Source organism: Toxorhynchites rutilus, chromosome 3 (assembly GCF_029784135.1).
Source record: "Toxorhynchites rutilus septentrionalis strain SRP chromosome 3, ASM2978413v1, whole genome shotgun sequence".
NCBI classification, from domain to species: domain Eukaryota; kingdom Metazoa; phylum Arthropoda; class Insecta; order Diptera; family Culicidae; genus Toxorhynchites; species Toxorhynchites rutilus.
Genome location: NC_073746.1, coordinates 98457742 through 98485470, shown reverse-complemented (window position 1 = coordinate 98485470; position 27729 = coordinate 98457742). Strand labels below are relative to the sequence as shown.

The following is a 27729-nucleotide window of genomic DNA, read 5'->3' as shown; positions in this document are numbered from 1 at the left end:
TTGTTTGTTCATTCCACCACTGTTCACCGAGTGGTGATGACAGAAGTATGGGAAACAGTTGTAGGGTGGTGCGTATCAGATAGAAGAAGCCGAAGTGGAATGAGATATGATGAAAACCGCCCTCTGTGACCCTATACGAGATGCCTCCTATTTTATGTATAGATGAAATAAAGAAAAAAAAATCATCAATGTAATATAATATAATTACCAATACCGAACGCAATTATCAATTTTTCTCATCAGTAAAAACATGTTACTTTAATATAGAGAAAACATATTTGAAATGGAAAAGTTAATTTTGTTTTATAATTTTTACTTTCTGAGTGTTTATTCAACCCAATGCGAATTTTAATTGGATTAACAACACCTAATACTTTATGTAGAGCATAAGGGAAATCATTTTTTCGAATATTTCTTCACTTTTCCAATTTTTTCTCGCCGCATGAACTTCCCTTGGGTGAAAATGAACACAACAAAACGGGCAGCTTAAATCGAACGACCCGTTCTTGAGTGGCAACACACCTTGGTTTTTATTTATGAAAATTAAAATAAATTGTTTCATATATCAAGCCATTTTTAACACAACTGCCACCACATACAATTTTACAATTACAGTTGTGCTAATTTTTTCACAATACACGATCGGTCATTGATATGAAATTTCACGCGAATATATGCGATCTAATATGAATATATTCATGAATTATCAACACACCTAATACGACTTTTGCCATACTCATATACGATTCATTACAAACATAGAAAAAAAAACAAATGGCGCAAAAAAATTTTCGTGAAATGTTTATTATAGCCATTTTTATATATGAGTATTTATCTTTGTAGAAATAATAATTATTTAATTGACTTGTGTTGGGAGTGAAATATAAATGTTTAAAATGGCACAGATTGATGTTTGGAGAAAACTGCTCCGATGTGGGTTCGAACTCCGGTCGTCAGGATTATCATCCACCAGCTATCTCGCGCGGCTATCTGAAATATAATTCAACAGTTAAAACTCATACATACGATTCGGTATGATATAACCTAATACATTCTATGCAGTAGGATCAGTCATTCCTGGTTGCCGATTTTATTATTCAACTATGTTCCAAAGAAAAAGATCTTTTATTTCCCTACTATAGAAACCAAACATATAACATCATTGAACTGGAATAATAAAAAATAAAAGAATATCAATGAAACTCAATCTCAATTTTAAATTATTTTTATTACAATTTTCACTGTACAATTTGTTTTCCCAATCATATCCAACTAAATTCTGATTACTATTATAATAAATATGATAAATCAATCTGGCAACCTTGCAAAATCGCATGTGCCAAATTCGATGTGGTATATATCTAAAGGTGGCCGTACACTGTTTGCCCGGAGGTCAAATATTTGATATTTTTTGACAGATAAGGTTTGATTTGATATTTGTACAAACACTATTTTGTTTGCCACTCTTCAATTTCCAACAGTAGTAAACAATATCAAACACCGAACAAGGAAAAAATCAACTGAAATATTCAAGGTAACCTAACCATATACCGACAGGTTCGAAGAACAGACTGAAAAAATATTTTAGGCATCCAATAATTTAATATGTGCTTGTCGTGTTTTGTGTAGAATATATTTGATCAGTACACGTTGGACAAAATTTATCTGTCAAAAAGAGTCAAATATTTGGCTTCGGTCAAACAGTGTATGAGCACCCTAAGATTGGCGTTTAATGGCGTAGTTCACTTCGTTTTGCTGCATGTTTTATTAGAAGGGATGTTTGCCCTTGTTACTTTCATCGAACATCAGCAATTTCGAGTGCATTTCATCATTTTCGAATGCATCAGCATTTCATTGACATTTCAATATGATGTAATGTGTTTTCTATTAGGATCTAATATGATTTACTGTTTCATGATTTTCTTCAGCATGCAACACGATTTACTGCAGTACTGAATCGATTTGAATGATACGCTTATACGACACACAAACTGCATCAGCGTAATATACGCTTATGATGCGGTTTAAATATATTTTACGACAATGTACATCATAAAATTGATGTTTATTATACCGAATTGCGACTTAATTTGATAATGGTATATAAAATCGAGTTTTTACATTTTATGCGATTTCGAATATACACGATACATACTTTGATTGATATTATATGCGATTATGATTTATTCTGATTTCTTGTAAGACTTAGCACGTGCAAAATTATACGATTTAAGGTTTGTTGGGTACTCAGCTCGACCAAATATTTCGACCACTCTTCCACTTACAAACGCGGCCTGCGGGGCCGAAAAAAATTGACACAATCTCTTTTTGATTTTTTGAGAAATGATTAAATTTCACACAAGAACATCCCAAACGCGATGAAAAAATGCCATTTTGATAAATGGAAATTATACGAGAATGCAGTTTTCGGACATTTTTCTGCTTTTTGAGAAACGATTTTTCTTTTTGAATTGCACTTCATCTATTAAACTTCATCTAACACAACTTCAGTACAACGCGCAGATAATTTTTAGGAATCTGGCGCCGAAGGAAATAAACACAGAATTGAATCGATATTTCAACGAAAACTCGATAGAGTGAAAAAAATGACGTCCACTCAGCACGATAGTTCGTTGGATCTCCGCAACGGGTCATTTGTACCTTGCAAACATTTATATTATACGAGGGTCGGTCAAAAAATATGTTTCAGTGCCTCAGAAATCGCGGAAAAATAAAGTTAGGACAAAAAACAAAGTGATTTTCATAATCTACGCTTCATTTTTCATTTTCCTACATAATCGCCGTAACGTCTGAGGCATTTTTCATAGCATGGCACGAGTTTTTCTATTCCGAGCGCGAAATTCGATATTTGATTTTGTTGGAAAGTTACAGCTAAAAGTGTGAGCCCACCTCAAGAGATATAGTACGATGTACGCTGTGCTGTACGTATTTTTGAACGCGTTTTTTCTCGAAACCATGTTTTTTCAGCTGGTGGTATCGATATCTCATATCTCTACTAATTTTTATCAGCATGTAAAAATGAATTACTTAAGGGTCCCTTACACGATAAAAAATAATGACATTACTTCGTCTGAATGACAATAACAATGATCGTGTAAGGTTAACAAAATTGATATGATGGGCAATAATGATGAAAATCCGGGTTTTCTGATCTCGCTCCATCATTACTGTAAAAAAACAGGGACACTATCATTCGACGTTTCCAGGATACTGTACGACATATCTTGTGTTAAAATCTATGTTTGTGAGGTAATTTACTCTCGATCAGGTTAGTGGGTCCAAGACAATTTAAAATTCCTTAAATTTGAATGAAAATTATTATTCGCTGTTACTTGAATGCATAAAACACGTAGCTCTGAACCTTATTTGACCATTTTTTTATAATTTTTCTGAAACCCCAACCAAAACTCATTAGTATAAAATAAAATTACCACCAGAATTGGTTTTAGCTCAAGACTTTTTCACTATTTACGAAAAAACCTGTTACTCTATTACATAGAGCAACATATTTGATGCGAAAAAAATTATTTTCATTTATACTTTTTGATTTTAAAAGTTTGTTTCTTCTAGGGATAGTGGGGGTAAAGTGATCACCTGCTTGTTTGGTGGTATAACTATTGATTATAGATGCCGTATTAATAGTCATCTTATGTTTGAAGAATTTAATGACTTTTGAGTCACCCTGTACTTCAATAGAGCGGTCGCATGTCGAAATATAAATAAAAACTGAAATTACTCTCTCGATAGCCACTCGGCCGTAGTTCTGTGCGCATGGTTATCTAAAGAATTTGTCGTGAAATTTAGTTTATTCGATCTGATATTTTGGACAAATCATCAGTTTGGACGACTATTCACATATTCTAGGAGTGGTGAACAGATATTTTGCTTAATCTCAGCGATTAATTAGCATAGAAATTATTTTCATGTTTGGGGGCAAAGTGGTCATAGGTGAATAACAACTTACAATGTTCTGTTTACTAAAGCTGATATACCTCATCACATTCTACTCTTGAAGAAGATCCTTTTGTGGCTTTGACCCTGGATAAATATGCCACTTCAACTAAACCAAGCCTCATTATGCGGAACGTTATATGTTACTACGCTTTTGTATGCAAGAGAAAATTTGAATTGAGATGCTAGGTGAATAGGCAAAGCTTATTTCATGCGTGTACCTACTATAACAATTATGATTTTAACAAATTAGGACGAAAAAAACGCATAAATCTATCCCATTTAGCTTGATATGGGCGGGTGACCACTTTACCTCCAAGCAAAAAAAAAGTTCGGTTTTTCACCTTTTTTTCTAATGATGAAAAGTGTACTATTTTGAATTTTTATAGTAAAAGCCGTTTGCTATCTTGAAGAACAATGAGTGTAACTATAATATTCTTCGAGAAACGGGAATTAAATCAGTATGTGCGCGCTGGAAATGGGCATATTCCTTAGGGTGACCACTATGCCCTCACTTCCACTACCTGAAAACCCGTTATCATTGTCGCTTCACAACGATGAAGCATGAAGCTTAAAATGTTAATTCGCGATGGCGACTATACAGTGTCGACATCTATTGCCCAAATGAGTGGGTGAAGCATACTGATAAGATACGGTGTCGACATCTACGAAGGTATTGAATGGTAATGAATCGAACATAAGCTATTGAGATTACTATTGAAAAATACAGTTTTAAATTGTTAATAGATTAATGAAAAGAATTTCAAAATGGGTTTCGAATGCTCATAACATATTGTTCTGAATCTTCTTCATCCATCACTGAAAGACATCATAATAACAGATCAAATTGTTGAAATTATAATCAGAAACCATTATTAGCAACAACTATCGTTCTAGATTATTTCATTGTTTGCATAAAACCTTTCAAATTATTGATGAGGATATTTATACGATATAATAAAATTGATTTTCATTGATAATTTTCATTTCGAAATTGTGTTAATTTCTCTTACGACTATGAAAGCTAGAGTTGCTACATTCCTCAAAGCAATAAAAATGATCGTGTAGGGTTCAACAATAATGATAATGCCGAATGGAGTGTGTCTCGCTAGTATTGCCATTACTGATAATGTCAATGCTAGTGATCGTGTAAGGGCCGCTTTAAGTGCGATTCACATACAACATCCACGTCACGTTCGCGTTCCGTCCCGTCACGTTCGCGTTCCGTCCCGTCACGTTCGCGTTCCGTCACGTTGCGTCAATTATTCTTCCAAGCAGTTCTTATGCAAACATTCACATACACCGGCAACGGCAACTTCGACTTGCCGTTGCTGATGTATGTGAATGCTTCAATAGCAATTACATGGAAGAATAATTGACGCAACGTTACGTGACGGAACGTGAACGTGATGTGGATGTTGTATGTGAATCGCGCTTTAAGCGTTACATAGCCGCTTTTTGATACCGTTCCGAATCATATTTCGGACAGCCTGTAATAATAACTTGAAATGCTTAATTCTCTGATGATATAACTATAAGGTTAATCTAATGCAGTGGTGGCCAGGTATAGGCATGAAGCGGGCCGCAATGATATTTTTTCCACTGCGAAAAACTCAACTTCTCAAAAATGTTCATACAAATGAATCGAGATAAAGAAGCAACAACAAGAGATTTTTTTTAGTTCTGGAAATCGCGCTTTTGGAACAAATTTAGAGAAGAAATCCAAAAGAACATGGTTATCAAATTTGTTACGTAGTTCTGAATCACACTGCATTTTAATGAGTTACATCTGCATTTTTTAAGGGGCATGTTCATCAATTCATCTTGTGCATTGAATTTCCCAAATTTGTGAGAAAAATCAGCCTTCATCGCCAGGAGTGCGTGAACGTATTTCCAAGCTGGCGATCTTCATTTGTCTTTGCCTTTAACTGCTAAGATCATTAGTTTGATCTGTTGTAGTGATAACCTAGCTGACGATACTTTGTAAATTCTCAGTGTCAGAAAATGGGCAAAAATCAATTTTCCATTTGTTTTTCGAACAGCATGAATTTGCTTTGTTTTTTTCATCATTTGATTGAGTTGCGAACCGATTTATCTTGCAAACTCAAATTGTTCAGATGGCTTGTGATGTTCGTGTATAGTCCGCTATACGGATATGGTATGCTTCGATTTTGAAATTCTCGCTTTTCTTTTTTGCTAGTGCTGGCTTTCTTTCTCTTATAGACTCACAATTTCATGCAGTTCAGTTTTTGGTTTTAAGGGACTTTAACCCGATGGTCATTCGTCCCTAGAACAATTTCATGCATCCTGTTCTCACTCTTATAGGAAACTTGGAAACATTGGGGTACTTGCGTGTTAACGTCATCATCAAGGTTTTTGTGTAAATTTTCCTCCAAATGACGAACAGTTAATCCAAAGGTCCAACTCAGTGCTATTAGAATTATGAAATTGTTGGAAGTTATTTTATATCTCAACTGATGTACTTTAAAACACTTTGTATCGCTGAATCGAAGAAATAGAAAAAAACGGCATCAAAGTCATCAGAGCACAATATTTATTATCGTGAAAAATTATTGTGAGGTACTTGTATTAGATGTCGAAACCCCCATCTAACGAGGATGAGGAACTGAGGCGATCCTCAAGCCGCCGATGTGACGCAATCTGAGTCGGCCGCCGGCCCGGGCAAAATATATGAATGATACATTTCAAAGCAAAAATTAACCAGGCCAACGTAATGCACCAGGCAAACGTATACCCTCCGACGCACTGTCAATATTACCACCAATGCGAAACCAAATCACAGACCAAATTCCAGAACATCAATTTCCTTGGTGAGCCGACGATATCCTAGCTTGATGATTCCCCACACAATTGTGTAGCTCAGAATCTTAATGTAATGGCATCAGTTTGATTCAATGATTGCAATGCCAGAGACATCAGCGAATGAATAACTTGGTCGCGTCCACAGCTCAACCCGAAACGAAGGCATGTGATGACGCAAAACAAGGAAGCACAAACGATGTTCATTGCTCTGAAAACAGAACGAGACTGAAAGTTTGCCTCAGCGAGATCCACAAATGTTATAGGCAAATATTCCCCTTCGTTCTTTTTCCTTTCCTTTGTTCACGGAGACTTTATATCTTACGATTTCCCCTTCGTTGTTCGTCGATAAGTTGCTTGTTATTGACAGCTCTGTTCGGGAGAACAAATGTATGGGAAAATGGAAACGCTTATAGTTTTCATGAATTCTAACCATTTGCACACCAGGGGATTGTGATGTATAGAATATCAAACAAATCTTAGGGCATTTCCGATTCGTTTGGTATGTAAATCGCCAAAATCTGTTCGCCGCAAAAATAGTTATTAACGTTAACTTTATTTCATAAAAACGTGACCTGTCTGATTTGGCACCATTAATCAAAGATGTAGTTCTACGTCAAAAAAGGTCGGCATTTCGGAAATTTTTCGAATTTTCAAAAAATCCTAAAAAAAAAGTCCTAAAGTCCGAGTAAAAAAAACGCGTTTATTCGAAAATCCGCGTTAATTGGAATATCCGCGTAAAAAACCATGTCAACTAATGATAGATATCAAATGGGACTATCCTTTCGTAAAACGGGAGTAAAAAGTTGAGTGTTGCTCGCTTCCGGAAACCCGTAGTTTTTTCCAGCAATTTCGTTGGTTACTGGTAGCTATAGTTCGGTTTTCCTCACGGATGCGGTCATCTGCTGTTGCTAGAAGATTCCCTTGTGATTTGTACACTCTACTGCCGATGCACGTACAGTACCACTGTTGGACCGTCCAGAGCTAAGTGGACAGGGAAAGATTTTCACGAATCGCTGCCCGTAAAAACCCCGTCCTGTTGTACCGCCCGGTGAGTTCCCCGTTGATCACAAACGTCTAAAATATTGCATATCTCGACAATTTGGATGGAATTCGAGTATCCGCAGCTACATGACCGCATAGTGGTTTTCACGTATTGGCTCACCTGAGAGAACATTTCTTATTGCTTTGCTTTATTTACACCTTTCAAAAGCGCATAAACACCAATACTCTCACAAAACCGTTGCGGCGCATCATCTCCATCGACCCACCGCAGCGTATGAGGAACCGTACAACAGTGATATTGGAACCGCACACACCCGCCCCGCCTTATGTGTTTTATCTCATTCACATTTCATTATCGAGGCCCCGCGGAGGTCTGTCATTGCGAAATCCGCGCGGGAGAGCCGTCCAGTGTGTTCTTAGGCTGATGTCACATTAGGCGGATTCGCCGCCGCGGATTCCGCGAGTAAAACCGCAGCGGATGATCTACAGTGTATTGTACATGAGCTATGTCACACAGAGCGGGGCGGTTTTCAAATGGAGAAAATAACCGTCGCGATATCCGCAGCGGCGAATCCGCCTAATGTGACATCAGCCTTACGCTTACGCTATGCCAGGCCCGGGCGGTTTGCATTTGAATTTCGCATTCGTGAACGAAAGAGCTTTCGAGCCCTCGTCGCATCGCGTTCACTATGTTCTCGGCCTTATGCTTTTCATCTCAGCGAGCTGCGCCACCTTGGAATGTATGTTTAGTTTGTGTTTATCAAAACATCCTTTGCTTCGACAGATGCGTTTTTTGTTGATATTGATTGTGTTTGGAAGTGTACCAAAACAAACCTGGAAGGAACGAAAAAGCAATGTCCTTATTACCGATCGTTGATCAGCGATGCCGCATCTGCTCCAAAAGTTCTACAAAAACCGATTCACTCAATGAAACCGTAAATGGGAGAACACTGACTGAAATGTTACGTTATTGTGTCACGATAGAGGCAATATAGATTTCAGTGTAAAATGTCCGAATAAATGATCTATGTACTATTGATTGCAGGTTTCTGAAGGTGATAACCTACCATTCCAATGTTGTGTAGATTGCAAGTTCGATCTTATTGTAGCGTATAACTTGGTGATACGTTGCAAGGAATCTGATGCTTTGTTTCGAAGTCAGCTTATCGATAGTAAAGATGCTTTGCGGTGAGAAACGATTGGAAAATAAATCATGACGATAGTAAAAATGCATTTTTTTCAGACTTCTATCATATGAGTCTAACAATGCGATAAATGTCACTCAATCCAAAACAGAGTTCAAAACGGAAAATGAATGTGTATTTGTAGAACCGATATGCGATCTGTATGTATCAAATGATGAACAATCGAACATGTTGACACATGAGAAAAGCGGAAGTTCATCGAGTTCTAATAACGATGATGACGCTAATGACTATAATGAAATTGACGGAGGATGTATGCAAGTGAATGATAGGGAAGACGATAATGAGACAAAACGAGAAAACCTTGCGGACCAAATTGTATACGAGAGAAAACGAAGTAGGTATGCGAAAGAGAAATCCTCGTCTTCTCCCAAACGATGCTGCAAATGTAAGACTCGATTCGAAAGTATAGAGCAGGCTGAGCATCATTCTAAAATGCATATAGAGTCAAGAATTACCGACAAGCAAATCATTACAGCCAAACCATTTGAATGTTCAGTTTGCTTTAAACGGTATACCAAGAAGCATACCCTACTCCATCATCAACGAGAAATGTACATCGAAAAACAATTCCAATGCGATGAATGTGATAAAGATTTTCTCACAGAATCTCAATTAGCGGATCACAAAGAATCCCATGATGAAGATAACATTGGCAGAAAGAAACAACTCACAAAATGCTGTGCTTGTCACCAACAGTTCGAGTCCGAAGAATTGTTGAGAAAACATGCTGACGAAATCCATCCTCCAGAAAGTCAATCTTCAACAAACGATAATGAAAAAAAATTCATTTGTGACATTTGTCACCGCAGATACAAAACTAAACGGACATTGTTGGATCACAAATCATTACCATATCGTACCAAGCAGAACATGTGTAGTCAATGTGGAATGGTATTTCGTGAAAAACGCACTCTCATTGATCACGAACGTTGTCACCAGGCAGAACGTCCGTTGATATGTCCGATTTGCTCGAAAACATATGCCATGAAAGACTCATACAGAAAACATGTGAAGTGGCATTCGATTGAAAAGGATCGTTTTAAATGTGAAATTTGTAGCAAAGGGTTCAAGAGAAACACGGACCTAAGAAGTCACTATATTACACATAACTCGGATTATCGACCGATGAGCTGCAGTTTCTGTTCAGCGAAATTCGCGAGAAACACATCTCTCAAATTACATATGAGGTTGCATACTGGCGAAAAACCATTCAAGTGCAATATGTGTGATGCAAGCTTTGCGTGTTCGAGCAATCTCAAACAACACATTATGGCACACGAGGGCATTAAACCGTACGCCTGTCACATATGCGGGAAGAGATATCCAAGACAGGACTATCTGCGTAGACATTTAGCAACGCATAATGCAAACAATTGAGCAAAAAATACTACTGCCGTGCCAATAAAGCAATTTTCCATCTCATTTTTTTAATTTAAATATACTAGAGCTGTTTTTCAATGACCCTTATCTGAAATTTCTACGCCGAACAACGCCCTTTGACTGTATTCTGAGTGGTAAGCTCAAGAATACATGCGTACCTTTGACGAAAATGAATTCCGACCCGAACGGTAACCAAATTTGAAGCATCCGGCACGACACTGTAACCCGGGATGGTCGGGTCTGAATGAATGGGGGAGTTTCTAGTGAACCGAAGGAGACCGTTCACCACTGTTTCTGTGCCCAGCTGAGACTCTGCCAAAGGGCAGTTTTTTTTGAACCCCCAAACAAGAGAAGTTTCAAGTTCGACCGTCCCAGGCGCGTTGGGAAACGAACTGATTGCTGTGGTAATTGTTGCTCGCAACAATTGACCTCAGGCCGATAAAGTAGATCTCAATCTGCCTGCGTTATCATCATAGGCAGTGACTCAAACAATCCACGTTTTCCCTTCACGTTTGTGTATTTTTCGGGCTTTATTGGCATTTTTTTGAAGAAGAGGGTATGATTGAATGAAAAAATTCCAAAAAATATGTTTTCTTCGTCTTTATTATGTCATCTAATTCAGCCTCACCGAAATAGAGTAATTTTTGATACTCCAACACAAATAACGAAATTCGAATTTTTCACTGTTATTGATTAATAGTAAGCAACTGAATATAATTCATGGAAGTATAAAGAGCTATAAAATAACATAAAAACGTATTAATTGATTGTGGTTTCGAAACGAACATATTTTTTACATTTCATGCAGTTGTTGCGTGTTTTTCGAGTCTTTTATCGAAGAGAAGAATGTATAACGACTTTCTAGATAATTACCAGATGATAAAGGTTCTGGAATATAATGTTTGCATATTTCTAAAATTCTTTGTCTCTGTTTTCTTGGTAAAGTAAGAATTAATGCCTTTTTTTAGATGGGGCATAAAAAGATGATATAAAAGTTTTTCTACGAATTTACTTTTCTTTTTCTTGTTTTCTTGTCGATATTGTCCATTATAAAAAAAATATCCCCGAAACTGTAACTGTTAAAAATTACAATAAGCTACCGATTAGTTTATAGTTTACTGTTTACTATTCTTACACAAGTGAAATTCTTTCACAAGTGTGTATATGTATGACCATTATATTTAGCGAATAACTATACGAAAGTCAAACATTTATATTTTGCTTTTGAGCGTATGACTCTAACGACGAATATATCGACGAATAGTTAATATATGGATCCGTGCAATCCAGTTACAAAAGGCACTGAAATCAAATAAGAATAGTGCGGTAATGATCTTATACATTATATTCAATAAATATTCCACGCCACTAACATTAATTTATTGATTTCATTCAACAATATTCTAGAATATGAAAAAAGGCACTTGTCCAAAAAAGTTATTCCTATACTCGCGTCGGTGTGTCAGACCGAAAGTGTTAGAAAGGTGGCACACGTTCCCTTTGTACCAACACATGCGATACGCTAAAAGATGACGAACGACGGATAACGAAGCTAGATAGAATCGCAAAGTCCTAGTGTTGATATTTTCTGAGAAATGAACGAATTTTTCTGAGAAATGAATTATTGATTTCTCGGTCTGACAGACCAATGCGCGAGTATAGGAGTGTTAATTTCCCCTTTTCCTTCACTTTCTCTCCATTTAACATTTCCTCTAACTAAACTTCACTACACTATTGGCTTCGATTGGCTCTCAATCCTTTTTAAACTTCTCTATTAATCAATTTCTCAAGTAATTTCACTTAATCAATCGTGCTTTTGTCCCGCGTGCTCATTTCCATCTATTTTCTCATTCACCCAACAGTAATTTTTCGCCTCACTCCACACTTTATTCATGTGTATCATTAGGGTGGGTGGTTGTTATTTGTGTGTGTTTCATAAATAATTTAACCCTTTCATTACGGCAGTGTGCTCCGCCGAAGTGCTACCCCTGTACGGAGCGCTGCGCCGAAAAGTATGCACATCGCGCTGGTGTGATCGAAGAGCCAGTATGAATTCCATGTCGTCTAAAGACGACGCTCGTACACATAGCTCGTCGCGCGGATGTCGTCTATAGACGACGTTCGTAACGAAAGGGTTAATATTTAATATTCAAGTAGCGGAAAAATACATAGCTGCGACCCTAGGGGGATTTTGGTATCTCACTTCATTCAATTTAACACGTACGTGGTAGGTAAATTCACTCGCTCTATATGATCATACATAATTTCGTCAAATATGAGATTCGAACCGGGTACCCTTATCATGACAGACCGGACGATCAACTCGCTCGGCTAAAGCCAGCGCTACACGATGCTACGAACACCCTCGAATGCTGGACGCTCGATGATTCGACGCATCGTGTAGTCGACTGATGAGCTACGAACCTTCAATGTCGAGTGTCGAATATTCGCATTGGAAGGTAATCCGTTCGTTGTGGATTACCTTCCAACGCGAGTGACACGACTCAAAGGATTTTTGTTATTCGTTGATTCGACACTCGATGACATTCGATACACCGCTACACGATTCGTCCGAATCTATCTTTGACAGATTGGTTTGTTTACAAGTTTTAGGTGAAGGAACTGTGAAATTGATTCATAAAATTCAAAATATTCGGCAAAATATTGCAGTTTAATAATGTTGATTTCAAGCATTTTTAATTTACAGCCCGATATCAGTACAATTGCTACGGCAGCAATTTCAATACTCGCATCGTCATCAAGTTTCCTAACGTTTTTGATGGTAAATAAAAACAATAAACATTCGATCCAAATACTCGCCGATTGTTTGGACAGGTTTGGACCGATTGCATTGAATTGAACATTCACTTCACCGTGTAGCAGCACATTCGTCACAACATTTGTCGATTCATCGAGTCAAATGTTTGAGTCCAACATTCGAGTAAAACGTTGGACGATTCGTGTAGCGCCCGCATAAGATTGCTACTCATATATTTTCACGACCGTACCGGCACTAATTTCGACATGCGCATGGAATTAGTAAGTTTTCGTTTGTTACTCACGACCTTTTTTGAGAGCGATGTCCAATATAATTTCGATGCTGCGTCTGTTGCTTGCATCTCCCGCTATCGTGGATATCGCTGTCGCTCTGATTAGCGGAGTTTCTTCCACCGCCGGGAACGTTGCTATTCTTGAATCAGCGGGGCTTCCTCCCGCTTAAGCCGGTCATCGTCACTGTTGCTGCTCCCTGCCAGCGCTTCGCGCTCTTCAGGCTGTGGTTTCCTGGTACCTTATCGCTGCGTCGTGGGGTCTGGAACGGCTCAAACTATGGTACGGTGTGTCGGGACCCACGTGGAACATTAGCACACAAGTCTCGGAACAAAGCGAGCACCATTTACCTGAGAATTCGAAAACGGAAAGCACGATAACACTTTTCCTATCTCCTATCTTGTGAGCCACTACTTTCAAATTTTCTATTTGGAAAAAAAACCTTTTTTAAATTAAAAAAAATCCTAGAACTGGCTTGCTCAGTGAAAGCCACTATGAGCGAACCTATGCTCACACACCGAGGATCTTGGCGATGTCCGCCAGTCCAACCTCTTCCACGATCCAAGATAAAGTGACCGCTTAGAATTTTGAAATCCTCAGATCAGCCAGGCGCGAAATCAATTTTGTCGTAGTTATGTAATTGCCACAAAAGTGCGCAAGTACATAACGTTTCTAAAGCCAATTATCGCGGGCATCAATTGCCTCAATCATTAAGGCCATCCACCTTTATCCCCATGTGCCTGATTTTGCCGGACCTTCGGTCCAACCCATTCTTGGGGACAAAGCACCTGCTCTTTCGCAGTGTTTCAAACCAGAAACAGGAACAGCTCTTTCACTCTCCCTTTGGGTGAGGATGCAGCTCAACGTTTCCACAAAAGACGTGTTCCAAAAAAAGAAGTAAATGCTGAGTGCCCCGTCGCTAGAATGGAATGATTTTTGTCAAGGCGCGTATAAGTATATCCTAAAGGCTGATTTAGACGATGCCAGTCAACGCTCTAGTTGAAGTATCCAGTGAACAGAGAGCAGACACTCTGTTCAAGTTACTTGTACCAGTATCGAACAAGCAATTGGCCTCTAACTTGAACAGAGTGTCTGTTCTCTATTCACTGGATACTTCAACTAGAGCGCTGACTGGCATCGTCTAAATCAGCCTTAAGGTGGGCCAACTTGCTAAAACCACTTTTCAGCCATCTTGGAAGTCTACTGTATTTTGTTTGTAAACAAAACACAATACGCTTGTGCCCAAGCTCGCTCGTGATCAGTCTGTCTCTTTCACACTTCAAGGAAAAAATTCCCCTTCTGCTGTCTTCCGTACTGTTTTCATATACCGCTCACCTAACCATCTTAGTGACGAAACGGCCTCACCTAGTACCATTCGCGTTGACGGCGGAATGGTGTCGACATCTGGATACGATATTAGTTTGTATGAGGTCAACTATTCTCTATCAGATTAGTCGACCCTAAGGCAGTTTTAAATTGCTAAAATTTGAATGAAATTTTTTTCTTTGCGTTATTTGCCTTCTATAAGTACGCTGTTCTGACCCCAATTTAAACTATTTTCTATCAATTTTCAGATATTCTCACCAAAACTTGCCATTATAATACAAAATTATCTTTAAACACAATTTGTGTATGATATTTTGACGTAGGACTACGTCTAACCGGAAGATATAGGGGGTGAAATGGAAATCCAGGCACTGAACAAGTAGGAAAAAATGCAAGATTTGGAACGCTTATAACTCGAGCATTTCTCAATAGATCGCAAAGGTTTTTGCATCAATTGATAGGAAATATATCTACGCATCTATCATAACGAATAACATTTCATTTTTCTTGAGATAAATAATTGAATAATTGTAAAATATCAAGTATTGTCCAAATGCACTATGTGCCCATTTTTGATTGGTCCATTTTGTGCTCCTCAAATCGTACCGACCAAAACGGGCAACCAGAGCAGCAGCGAAAGAGAATGAAGCACGATTGGAAAGGAAAAAGAAAAAATATGAACGAAACATTGGTCGCAGTCTCACACATGCGTAATTCTCGAGCCAGTCAGTCAGCTTAAAAATCCCCGCTCCGCTGCCGTAATGATCATTCTCATTCAAACCGTACACCACATCAGTTCGCATCACAACACATCAACAAACCAACCCAAGCAGCCATGTCTGGACATGGCAAAGGAGAAAAAGTGAAGGGAAAGGCAAAATCCCGCTCGAACCGTGTTTAGTTTCGGCCGCCGAAGTGATCGAGTTAGCTGGCAAAGCTGCTCGAGACGATAAGAATAACTGCATTCGGATCAGAACACATTCGGTGGACATCAAGACAACAGGCAGTTACAGCGAGTGGCGAGTGGCAAACGCAATCGCAAAACGGCAGCTGGTAGCAGAAGAAAAAGTTCCAGAACAAGGCGGCATCGAGGGCGTTCGAAATGGTTTTTTTTTCAAAACCACGAGTACTAAGTTTTCTAAATTGGAACCATTCCATAAAACAAGGCGCTTTTCAGGGCCATTAAACCTTCCAAAAAAGAGTTTAGGAAATACAGTTCAATGCTTTCTAAAACAATATCCAAAATAATAATAAAACACAAATTGATTTTTTCACAATTTGTTTGCCAGGATATGATGAGTATGTGAATTTGGCAGTTGTTCTGAGCTTATTGATTTTCACCAATTCTTAAATTGCTTCTAGATTGAAAGTACAGTAATTTACACTTATCTCGACATTTAGCTAATTGGACGGACCTGTAATGCGACATATTTAGTTAGACATTTTTGTAAACATAGAGTTCGGGGTCCAAATTATGACCCCACATTGAAAGTCGACACTGTACCACTGTCATCGCAAATGTTCAATTACAGGTTAAAATTACCTCCAAAATTACCGACACTGAGTGGTGGTAATGAGACGTGCCATTGAAAGTAATTTACTGTACAATATGTCACAAGCTGGATGGGAAGAAATTTTCCAACTGTGAAAGCTGTGGCGAGTGTCAAACGCAATAGCTAAACAGGAAGGTTTAACCGAACAAGATGGGAATATCGAGTGATAACAAAAACACAACACCAAAGGTTCTTTTCAGAACCATCAACATATTCATAAAGAGTAAACAGTAAACTAATCCATTTTTCAGGCAGATAGGTAGGTATTCACGTAGGAGAAGAAAATAAAACAATATATTTAAAATATATATTTAACAAAAGCTGTCCCCTTTGTATAGTCCTACGTCACTCCGGTTATGTCCCCGACTTTACCCACCCGTCTTTTTTTACTACTTGCAAGCAAAAGTGATTTTAGTTTACCTAGAGTACTAATTTGGTTTGGTAAAAATAATTTTCATTCATAATTTTTATTTTAAAAGCACGTTTATGTCTTTTGCAAACCCATATTGTCATGCCTGCTCCCCCATTTCGTAATACGAAGCTCAATGCCGTCAACGCGGATAGACCCGTCTTGGATTTTTGTCATCCCAGTTCTATCGCCGTCTAAGCACTCAGTGGAACCCTACAAATGCATCTTGTGGGAAGTTGCCCAAAAAGCCAAAAGCCAAAAAGCTCGGCCACGGGATAAGGCTAAGGTTACTTTGGATAGGAGTACGCACGAAAATTTAATTGTACGAATAGAAACAAACAATTTTGTTCGATAGAAGCTGACGAATACGAACGAAGCAAGGGAGAAGCAATGTAACCACACCAATACAACTCAATGTGGTTGTTTAGCTTCATTATTGCATACAATTCGTACGACCACTTTTCTGCATCCAGTGTCACCGCCGCCTAATTCATTTTCAATGCAGGTTACAGTGTTTCTTTGCGTTCACCAATGCAAAAAACTTCGTATACTGCGGCACCTTGGAATGTGTCTAATGGCGGGTTTATATTAGGGAGATATATAGCTATAGATGGATTTATTCACGGTAAAATAGATGTAAACGGGTTAGAATCAGGCCCCGGTCAAGAGGATATGATAAGCGAGTCAAGATGTGTTGCAAATTTAGCTGTCATTGCCAAACTATCAAACTACTCGGTGAGCTCAATGCAGCTGTATGAAACATCTATGCGCCCATTCGCAAATCATAATTAGCTCGAAACAATCGTCAAATTCGCGAAAATTTAGAGAAGGCAGTTTTGCATTCTTAAAATTTGAATGGAGATTCTTAAGTTATTCGATTACTTAAAACACGACGCTCTCTCAACCATTTGACTATATATTTCACAATACACAACGTTTACAAAAACTCGCCATTATGATATAAAATCATCATCAGACACATTCCAGTTCAATATTACGTAATACTGTATTGCATAGGATACATATTCGAAACAGAAAAGTAAATTTTCATTCATTATTTTTTATTTTAGAAGTGTGTTAAGGTCATCCTGTAAATTCATGGCTGTAGAGTGGTATTCACATTTTGACCCACCAGGCGGTATGTTAAGCGCCTTGATTTACACCAGCTTAAGAGTTTGGCAGTTCTCGCAAGTGACAGTGGTCGCAAATTGCATTTGCGACCCGGACATGTTTGACGCTGTCAAATGCTGTGTATTAGTATATGGATTAGAGATGGGCAAAACAGTTCACTTTGATGAACGGTTCACTCATTAACCGTTCATCTAAGTGAATCAGTTCTTATGAACCGTTCTTTCGCTCTTTCGTTCAGCGGTATTAAGAACAACATAGAATGTTAGCTGGAACCCAACACCAATAGACAGCTATAATCGCTCTTTCGTTCAGCGGTATTAAGAACAACATAGAATGTTAGCTGGAACTCAACACCAATAGACAGCTATAATGATATCGTTGGATTGGATAGTGTACGTATGGAATTTATATTTTTGAAATTTAGTGGGGAAAGATAAGCTGCTTCTTCTCTAAAAGTTGCAAACTGTATGTGAAAATATGTTTATCGGTCGACAAACGTTTATGTAATAATTTGATGCGCACAAAATATGTGCAATTTTTCATATTCTTTTTTTGGACAACACACAGGTTCCATGTAAGATCATATTTCATAATGTTCATTCAGGGGAAAAAATCAGCAGCGATTTTCACTAACAAACAATCACGATAACACGTACACGCAATAGGCCAAACAATGAATTGAGAGCAACGAAAAAAAATTGCCCTCACTATAAGATTTTATGTTCACCTAATCCATGAATCGCCCCAGCTTCCCCCAGATTTTTTTCTGATAATCAGGAAATATATGTATGTTACGCGGAATCGAAAGAATACATGAAATTGAAAATATATAGTTTTGCTTTTAAAACTACGAAAATCTAATTTAATTTTTAACCCAAAATTGAGTATACATTAACAAAATAAACCCTGCGTTAGATGCATTTTGCTCATAAATGACAATATCATTTTATGTTCTTACAAGCCTTCTCGTTATATTTATCCATTCCGTCCAGCGCAAATCAGTTCAGCTGCACTAGTTCGTTCGCAAACAGTTCGCCCGCATACACTTCGTTCTCAAACAGTTCGTTCCCAAACAGTTCACTCTCAATCAGTTCTTCCCATAAGCGGACCTTACACGGTCAACTTTATTGACAATATGATGACATTTGAGAGCATAATGACAGCTGAACATGGCCGACGACGCAGATATCCGGATTTTCTGATTTTCGAGCATCAATATCGTGACATTTCATATGGATGCATGATGTTGACGTTTTACCTCACGGACTTCCAGACTGAGTTGCCAGATATGCAAGCGCACATTTAATTTTTGTTAGTCTTTTTTGCGATTGCAATTAAAATTTATAAACTACTGAAATTGTAAGAATCATAAATGGAAGCTTTTGGTTTGGAAAACCGATACTTTGAATAGCAAAATACGGTACTTTTCACGATACAAATCAAAACTCCAAAGTAAACTGACATTGTGATGGTGAGAGAGTGGATGAAACTTAACAACGTTTTAGGAATTTTGACGTAGGACTACGTCTAACCGGAAGATATAGGGGGTGAAATGGAAATCTAGGCACTGAACAAGTAGGAAAAAATGCAAGATTTGGAACGTTTATAACTCGAGCATTTCTCAATAGATCGCAAAGGTTTTTGCATCAATTGATAGGAAATATATCTACGCATCTATCATAACGAATAACATTTCATTTTTCTTGAGATAAATAATTGAATAATTGTGAAATATCAAGCATTGTCAAAATGCACTATGTGCCCATTTTTGATTGGTCCATTTTGTGCTCCTCAAATCGTACCGACCAAAACGGGCAACCAGAGCAGCAGCGAAATAGAATGAAGCACGATTGGAAAGGAAAAAGAAAAAAATGAACGAAACATTGGTCGCAGTCTCACACATGCGTAATTCTCGAGCCAGCCAGTCAGCTTAAAAATCCCCGCTCCGCTGCCGTAACGATCATTCTCATTCAAACCGTACACCACATCGGTTCGCATCACAACACATCAACAAACCAACACAAGCAGCCATGTCTGGACATGGTAAAGGAGCAAAAGTGAAGGGAAAGGCAAAATCCGTGTTGGAACCGTGTTGATCTGGAGTTCCCCGCAAAGGTAGCTAGGCCGAGCGCGTTAGTACCAGTGCACCAGTCCACCTAGCCAGCGTTATATTGTTTCGGCCGCCGAAGTGATCGAGTTAGCTGGCAAAGCTGCTCGCGACGATAAGAAAACCCGCATTCGGAACAGAACACATTCAGTTCGGTGGACATCAAGACAACAGGCAGTTGCAGCGAGTGGCGAGTGGCAAACGCAATCGCAAAACGGCAGCAGGTAGCAGAAGAAAAAAGTTTGTTCTTTATACAAACTGCTTTGGAGGCAAATCCAGAACAAGGCGGCATCGAGGGCGTTCGAAATGGTTTTTTTTTCAAAACCACGAGTACTAAGTTTTCTAAATTGGAACCATTCCATAAAACAAGGCCCTTATCAGGGCCATTAAACCTTCCAAAAAAGATTTTAGGAAATACAGTTCAATGCTTTCTAAAACATTATCCAAAATAATAATAAAACACAAATTGATTTTTTCATAATTTGTTTGCCAGGATCTGATGAGTATGTGAATTTGGCAGTTGTTCTGAGCTTATTGATAGTTAGGGACTTTCCTGATTATTCAATTTTCACCAATTCTTAAATTGTTTCCACATTGAAAGTACAGTAATTTACAATTAGTTCGACATTTAGCTAATTGGACGGACATGTAATGCGACTTATTTAGTTGGACATTTTTGTAAACATAGAGATCCAAATTATGACCCCACATTGAAAGTCGACACTGTACCACTGTCATCGCAAATGTTCAATTACAGGTTCAAATCGCCTCCAATGCGACACTGAGTGGTGCTCTGGCACGTCGCATTGAATGTAATTTACTGTACAACATGTCACAAAGCTGGATGGGAAGAAATTTTCCAACTGTGAAAGCTGTGGCGAGTGGCAACAAATCGCTAAACAGGAAGGTTTAGCCGAACAAGATGGGGATATCGAGTGATAACAAAACAATAAACTCTTTAGATTGAAGATAATTTTGTGATCCTGAAAAGGACCCTTTTTAGCCTGCATGTGAATCCAACGAGCGAACAAATCATAATGAATGTATTTTCTTCTTCTTCTTTTTGGCTTTAAGAGGGTTTAAACTTTTCAGTTCATTCGCCTGAATGTATTTTTTTGCCATCGCTCCCTTTTAACGCTCATTCATTCGTTTCGTTGGACTCGCCCCTCTGGCTGAGCCTGCCGATTTGTCTCTATCCTGTGAGTGTGTACCGCTAGAGTATAAAACACGCGGTCCCCGAAAAAATATCTTATTTTCTTTCAAACCGTAATCCCGTGTGGTTGTACGGCATCGGCATCGTGGACGTAACAAAGGAGGACAAGTTAAGGGAAAGGCAAAGTCTCACTCGAACCGTGCAGGTCTCCAGTTCTCTGTTGGTCGCATTCACTGATTGCTCCGCAAGGGTAACTAGGCCGAACGGATTGGTGCCGGAGCACCAGTATACCTAACAGCGATTATAGAGTTTCGGCCGTCGGAGTGCTCGAGTTGGCTTGCAAAGCTGCTCACGACAATCAGAAAACCCGCATCAAGAACAGAGCAGCTTCGGTTCGGCGCTCATCAAGGCAACAATTAGTTTCAGTAAGTGGCAAAGTGTTTCTCCGGCACGTCGCATTAAATGTAATTTACTGAACAACATGTCACAAGCTGTGAAAGCTGTGGCGAGTGGCAAACGCAATAGCTAAACAGGAAGGTTTAACCGAACAAGATGGGAATATCGAGTGATAACAAAAACACAACACCAAAGGTTCTTTTCAGAACCATCAACATATTCATAAACAGTAAACAGTAAACTAATCCATTTTTCAGGTTGATAGGTAGGTATTCACGTAGGAGAAGAAAATAAAACAATATATTTAAAATATATATTTGACAAAAGCTGTCCCCTTTGTATAGTCCTACGTCACTCCGGTTATGTCCTCGACATTACCCACCCGTCTTTTTTTAACGTTGAACTCGGTCATTCTTTGCGCTAGTGAGCGGGTTGTGTGTTTCTTCACACTCCGCTATAAAATTTGGAGAATGAGAAGATCTGGGAAAATCACAGATGAAAATGCATCATTTGTTAATTCAAGCTACAGTAGAATCCCGATTATCCGCGGAATAGTCGGGCAAACTCATCGCGATTAGCTAAAATCGCGGATGACCCATTAAAAGACAAAAAAAAATGCAAACACGAAAAGAGATGTTTCAACATAAAAACTATGTTCTATCAATACAGAAATCAATCAACTATCCATCTATAAGGTCGTGTACACCAGTGGCTAAATAATGGAAAAGCCATGACCACAACAAAAGAGCATGGGCCTACCACTCACTAACAAATTCCGGAAATGCCTATTGATTTACTATGGAACTCGCAGTCACGAATAATCCGCAGGGCGGATCACCCGCTCGCGGATAATCGGGGTTCTACTGTCATAGTCTCATTTATGGAATAAAAACATTTGCTTGCAGATAAAATAACTTGCATATATTTTCACAAACTAAAATAATCTGGCATCTCTGAAACTGAAAGGAACAGTCTGTATTTGTGAAACGAGTATTATGATGTATTTTTGAGAAGAAAAACCGAATTCAAAAGTGTAAATTATGAATGAAAATTAACTTTTACGAATCAAATTGGTATTCTATGTGAATATAAATCACTTTTTTTCTGCAAGTGGTGAGAAAATCCCATACAAAAATTATGTCTGAAATTGACGATATATTATAATAATACATTTTAGTAGGAATATCTGAAAATTCAGGGGAAATAGGTTAAGTTAAGGTTAGGACTACGCGCTTCAACTAATTAAATAATACCAAGTAGATATTTTCATTCAAATTTTACCAATTGAAAATTGCCTTTTAGCCTTCTAATCTGATAGAGAATAGTTTGGATCCCAAACTCAAATGTCGCCAGTAGCCATCGCGGATATTTTCGTTGTCTCGGGTTGAGGGCGATATTGACCGTGTAAGGTGGAAAAATATTGATTGAGGTTAGATCAGATGTTGAAAGCCTAGCTGTCACGATATTGAAGACACTTATTGTCAATCCGGTTGATCGTGTAAGGTGCCCAATACAGTTCACTCGCAAACCGTTCTTTCGGAACCAGTTCGTTCACAAACCGTTCGCTCGCAATCAGTTCGTGGGGAGAACTACCGTTCTTTGAAAAAGAACGACCGTTCGTTCACTCTTTTCGGCGAACTAGTTCTTTCGTACCGTTCGTGAACGGTTTGCCCATCTCTAATATGAATGCCCTGAGCAGAGAAGAAAAGTGGAACTTGAGGGAAAAAAGTGGCAACGATTTGTGGTAAAGCGGACCTTACACCACGGCAGTGGAACTTCATACAAATCATTCGTCGAAAAGTGTCTCCTTTTTCACTGCTTGTTTACATCGACGAATATATTTTTTTCCACTATGTTTCGTAGGAGAGTGTATGCATACTGACAGATTTCTACTACGAGGTGTTTAATGAAGGATGAAAGGTGGGAATGTTTATGTTTATATATGATTTAATTGAATGCATAAAAGTTGTCAACAAAACTGGAGTTAAGCACATTTTTAAATTTGAACGAATATTGATAAGAGATTCCCAGCAATTCTTGATGTTTATTGCGTGATTTGGTAACTGTATAAGTTGTTTGAAATAAAGGTTTAGTGTAATTATTTAATTTTGAGGATTATATTCACAAACATACAAGTATGATTTATATATATATATATTGCATGTATATGATGCGCCTAGCCAGCCCATACATGCAATCGTGGAGACGATATACATACATCCTAGAAAATAATAAATCGTATAATTATCGTTTATATTACATCATATACCGCATATACATGAATATGGCCTCCAATTTCATATGCATATGCCAGTTATACACATCATACAAGTAATGTGTCTTAGATGTATGTATATTGCCTCCAATTTTAGATTTTTAACGTAGGACTACGTCTTGCATTAAGGGTGCCAAATCAGAAAACAGGTCACGTTTTTATGAGATAAAGCTAACGTTAATAACTATTTTTGCTACGAACGGATTTAAACGTTTTGTATACCAATCGAATTAGAAATTTTCTAAGATTTTTTTTTGTTTGATATGCTATACATTACAATCCCATAGTCTGTATATGGTTCAAATTGATGAAATGGGAAGCATTCCCATTTTTCCATACATTTGTTCTGTCCATTTGTGTGCTTTCCCGAACAGAGCTGTCAATAACGGGTAACTTATGCAGCCGCTAGAACAGAAACAACGAAGGGGGATCGAAAAGAAAAAAATTGCGAAGTAAACTCCACCCTTGCATAGTATGTAAGCTGTCGCTAGCGTATAAGCATTGCATCTCCTCAGAGGAAAATTCTCAGAATATTTCTGTGCCCGAAACAACAAAGGTCGCTTATTCTGCTCGTTTTGTGTTTAATGTATCCCTTCGAGCTATGAAGGTTAGTGAATATTTCACTTGAAGTGCATCTGGCATTGCAATTAACACAACCATCCGAGGCATGGCAAAGCAGGCGAAAAAAGAGAAGAGTACAAATGATTTTAGGTCGCTTCTAAACATTATTGTTTGTTTTTTTTGTGTGTAGCTTGTTTTCATTGCGCAAAACATAGAACTTAGAAACTTTGTTGACGGTATCGACCGAGAGTCGAGAAACGATTTTTCATAAACGGTCATTCTTGCGATGTTTCATTTTTAGCACTGCAACTGTATGTATCTGTTAGACCCGTTTTTGATGCTTGTTGAATGGCGATGCACTTCTTCTTCTTCTTCTTTTGAATTATAGACACTTGAAACTCAGAGAGTTCATTCGTCTTCGATGGCGATGCACGGAAGATGCCACTCGTTAATATTCAGTGCAATGCGTGCATTGATATAAAGAAACGAATTGTAACATATGACCATAGCGTATTGTTCTCGCAAGGGCAAAATATTTTTTACTAAAGAGTTATTTATGAAATTTCGACGTATTCGCAAATAATATTCGAAATGATAAACCATCAAATTTCAAAAGAAAAAAGATTGCGTAGCCCTACGTTCTAAGCGGTCGTGTCTCTGAATTTCTTTTTTTTTCGAATTTTTTTTTACGATTTAATGTTTGCTGGGCAGGCCCGAAGGCAGTTTTAAATTGTTAAAATATGAATGAAATTTTTTACTTCATGTTATTTGATTACTTGAAACATGTATTACAGAATTTTATTTAACCATTTCTATATAAATTTTGCGATACTTCCACTAAAGCACAATAAACAATCAGGAATGAAGTATCCGAGTGCAACTCTTTCGTATCATAAGTAAGAGCTTTAATTGCCCTAGAATCATATTTCAGGTAGCCGTACGAGATAGCTGCGGCTTGATAATCCAAACAACCGGAGTTCAAATCCCATCGGAGCATTTTTATAAGCGTGGCCCCACTCATATCAAATATTTATATATCTGAAAGTCAATTTTTTTTTTTTTATATTAAATCGTTTATTTTTACAGGCTCAGTTACATAAGTTTAAAGGAGCCAAACTCCTATCTGTATAGTTACAAGTATACATAAACATTTTTTATTAATTCTAATGTTAATGAGGTAGAGAACCGATTACTCGCGGCTTGCTCGAGTTTAGAAGGGTGACATTTTGTTTCAGGAAAAGGATGGGATATAAGGATATGTTGACAATGTTCACACTCACATTCGCACTCACATTCATCATACTCAATTCTTAAGCCTATCTTATATCTAACATGTATTTACATTTCACCTTATTCTATTGTTAGTAAGAAGGGATTTGATTTCTCGCGAAGGAAAAGGAAAAGGAGAATATAAGGATATAAGGACAATCACACACGAAGATCGATAGCTTTTAGGAAGACATATATTTGGGACATGTAATCAAGGTCTAACCGAGCCAACACATCTCTCACCGGCACATTGGGCTGCCTTCCTCTAGCCCGAAGAAAGTTTTCTAAATTCGATCTGGCAACAAGATACTCCTCGCACGACCAAACAACGTGTTCGATGTCGTGGTAACCTTGGCCACAAGCACAGATATTGCCATCGGCAAGATTAAAACGAAAGAGTAGCGCGTCTAACGAACAGTGATTGGACATGAGTCGAGAGAAGGTGCGAATAAAGTCCCGACTTAAGTCCAGACTTTTGAACCATGGTTTGAGGCTAACCTTAGGGATAATCGAGTGAAGCCACCGACCCAATTCATCTTCGTTCCACTTACGTTGCCAGTTAACGATGGTATTTTTACGGACTAAAGAATAAAATTCATTGAAGGCGATTTGACGCTGATAAATATCGCCTTCAATTGCACCTACCTTTGCCAATGAGTCAGCCCTCTCGTTACCCGGAATTGAGCAATGTGAAGGGACCCAGACAAAGGTAATGACATAACAGCGTCTGGTTAAAGCACTCAAATTTTCTCGTATTCTCTCAAGGAAGTACGGCGAGTGCTTTTCCGGCCTCACTGAACGGATAGCTTCGACAGAGCTAAGACTATCCGTTACAATGTAATAGTGTTCAACAGGTCGTGAGGCGACGCTGTCCAGCGCCCAATGTATTGCTGCCAATTCAGCAATATACACAGAGCAAGGATTCTGAAGACTGTGGGAGGTGCTAAAAATTTCGTTGAACACTCCAAATCCTGTGGACTCATTCATAGAGGACCCATCAGTAAAGTACATATTATCACAATTGACACGCCCATACTTTGCATTGAAGATCGTAGGAACGATCCCCGATCGATGATAATCTGGAATTCCATGGATTTTCTCCTTCATGAACAGATCAAAATGTACAGAGGAATTGATGTAGTCAGGAAAACAAACACGGTTGGGAGTATACGAAGAAGGATCAACCTGCATGGAGATGAATTCATGATATGAGCTCATGAATCCTGAATGAAAATTTAGCTCGATAAGCTGCTCAAAATTTCCGATCACCAATGGGTTCATAACCTTACACCGGATGAGGAACCGAAGCGATAATAAATTGAAGCGATCTTTTAGTGGGAGTAGGCCTGCCAAAACCTCGAGACTCATGGTATGCGTTGAGGGCATACATCCCAACGCAATACGGAGACAAAGATACTGAATTCGCTCGAGTTTAATGAGATGTGTTTTGGCAGCTGATTGAAAACAGAAACTGCCATACTCCATCACTGAGAGAATAGTTGTTCGATACAACATTATAAGATCTTCGGGATGGGCTCCCCACCAGGTGCCGGTAATTGTACGGAGAAAGTTTATTCTTTGTTGGCATTTTTTACTCAGATACCTAATATGGGCCCCCCAAGTACATTTGGAGTCGAACCAGACCCCAAGATACTTGAATGACATAGCATGAGTGATCGGTTTACCCAAAAGTTGAAGCTTTGGTTTTGCTGGTCTATGCTTCCTAGAAAAAACCACCATCTCTGTTTTCTCCGTGGAGAATTCGATCCCTAGCCCAATGGCCCAGGTTGAAAAATTGTTCAAAGTATCTTGTAAGGGTCCTTGCAGGTTGGATTCGTTTGATCCTACGCCAGACACCACTCCGTCATCTGCAAGTTGTCTTAGGCTGCAATTTTGTGTAAGACAATTGTCGATGTCGCTTACATAGAAGTTGTACAAAAGGGGGCTTAAACATGAGCCCTGGGGGAGGCCCATGTAGGAGACCCGATTTACTGTCGAATCCCCGTGAGAAAAGTTCAACTTTTTCTCACAAAGCAAGTTATATAACATATTATTCAACAGAGGCGGCAGACCCCGAGAGTGTAATTTGTCTGACAAAACCTCTATTGAAACAGAA

At 38.4% G+C, this 27729-nt stretch overlaps 2 protein-coding genes across 2 annotated transcripts in view; both read left to right on the top strand.

Moving 5' to 3' along the window:
* The window catches only part of LOC129774756 (gastrula zinc finger protein XlCGF26.1-like), a 46578-nt gene that overhangs the window by 2579 nt on the left and 16270 nt on the right, over nucleotides 1-27729 (top strand). The gene's annotated exons all lie outside the window — the stretch shown is intronic.
* On the top strand, nucleotides 8484-10447 carry LOC129774760 (zinc finger protein OZF-like). The gene is made up of 3 exons (XM_055778701.1): nucleotides 8484-8783; nucleotides 8843-8985; nucleotides 9041-10447. Exons 1-3 carry the CDS (start codon nucleotides 8652-8654, stop codon nucleotides 10380-10382), a joined length of 1617 nt encoding a protein of 538 aa, XP_055634676.1. The 5' UTR covers nucleotides 8484-8651; the 3' UTR covers nucleotides 10383-10447.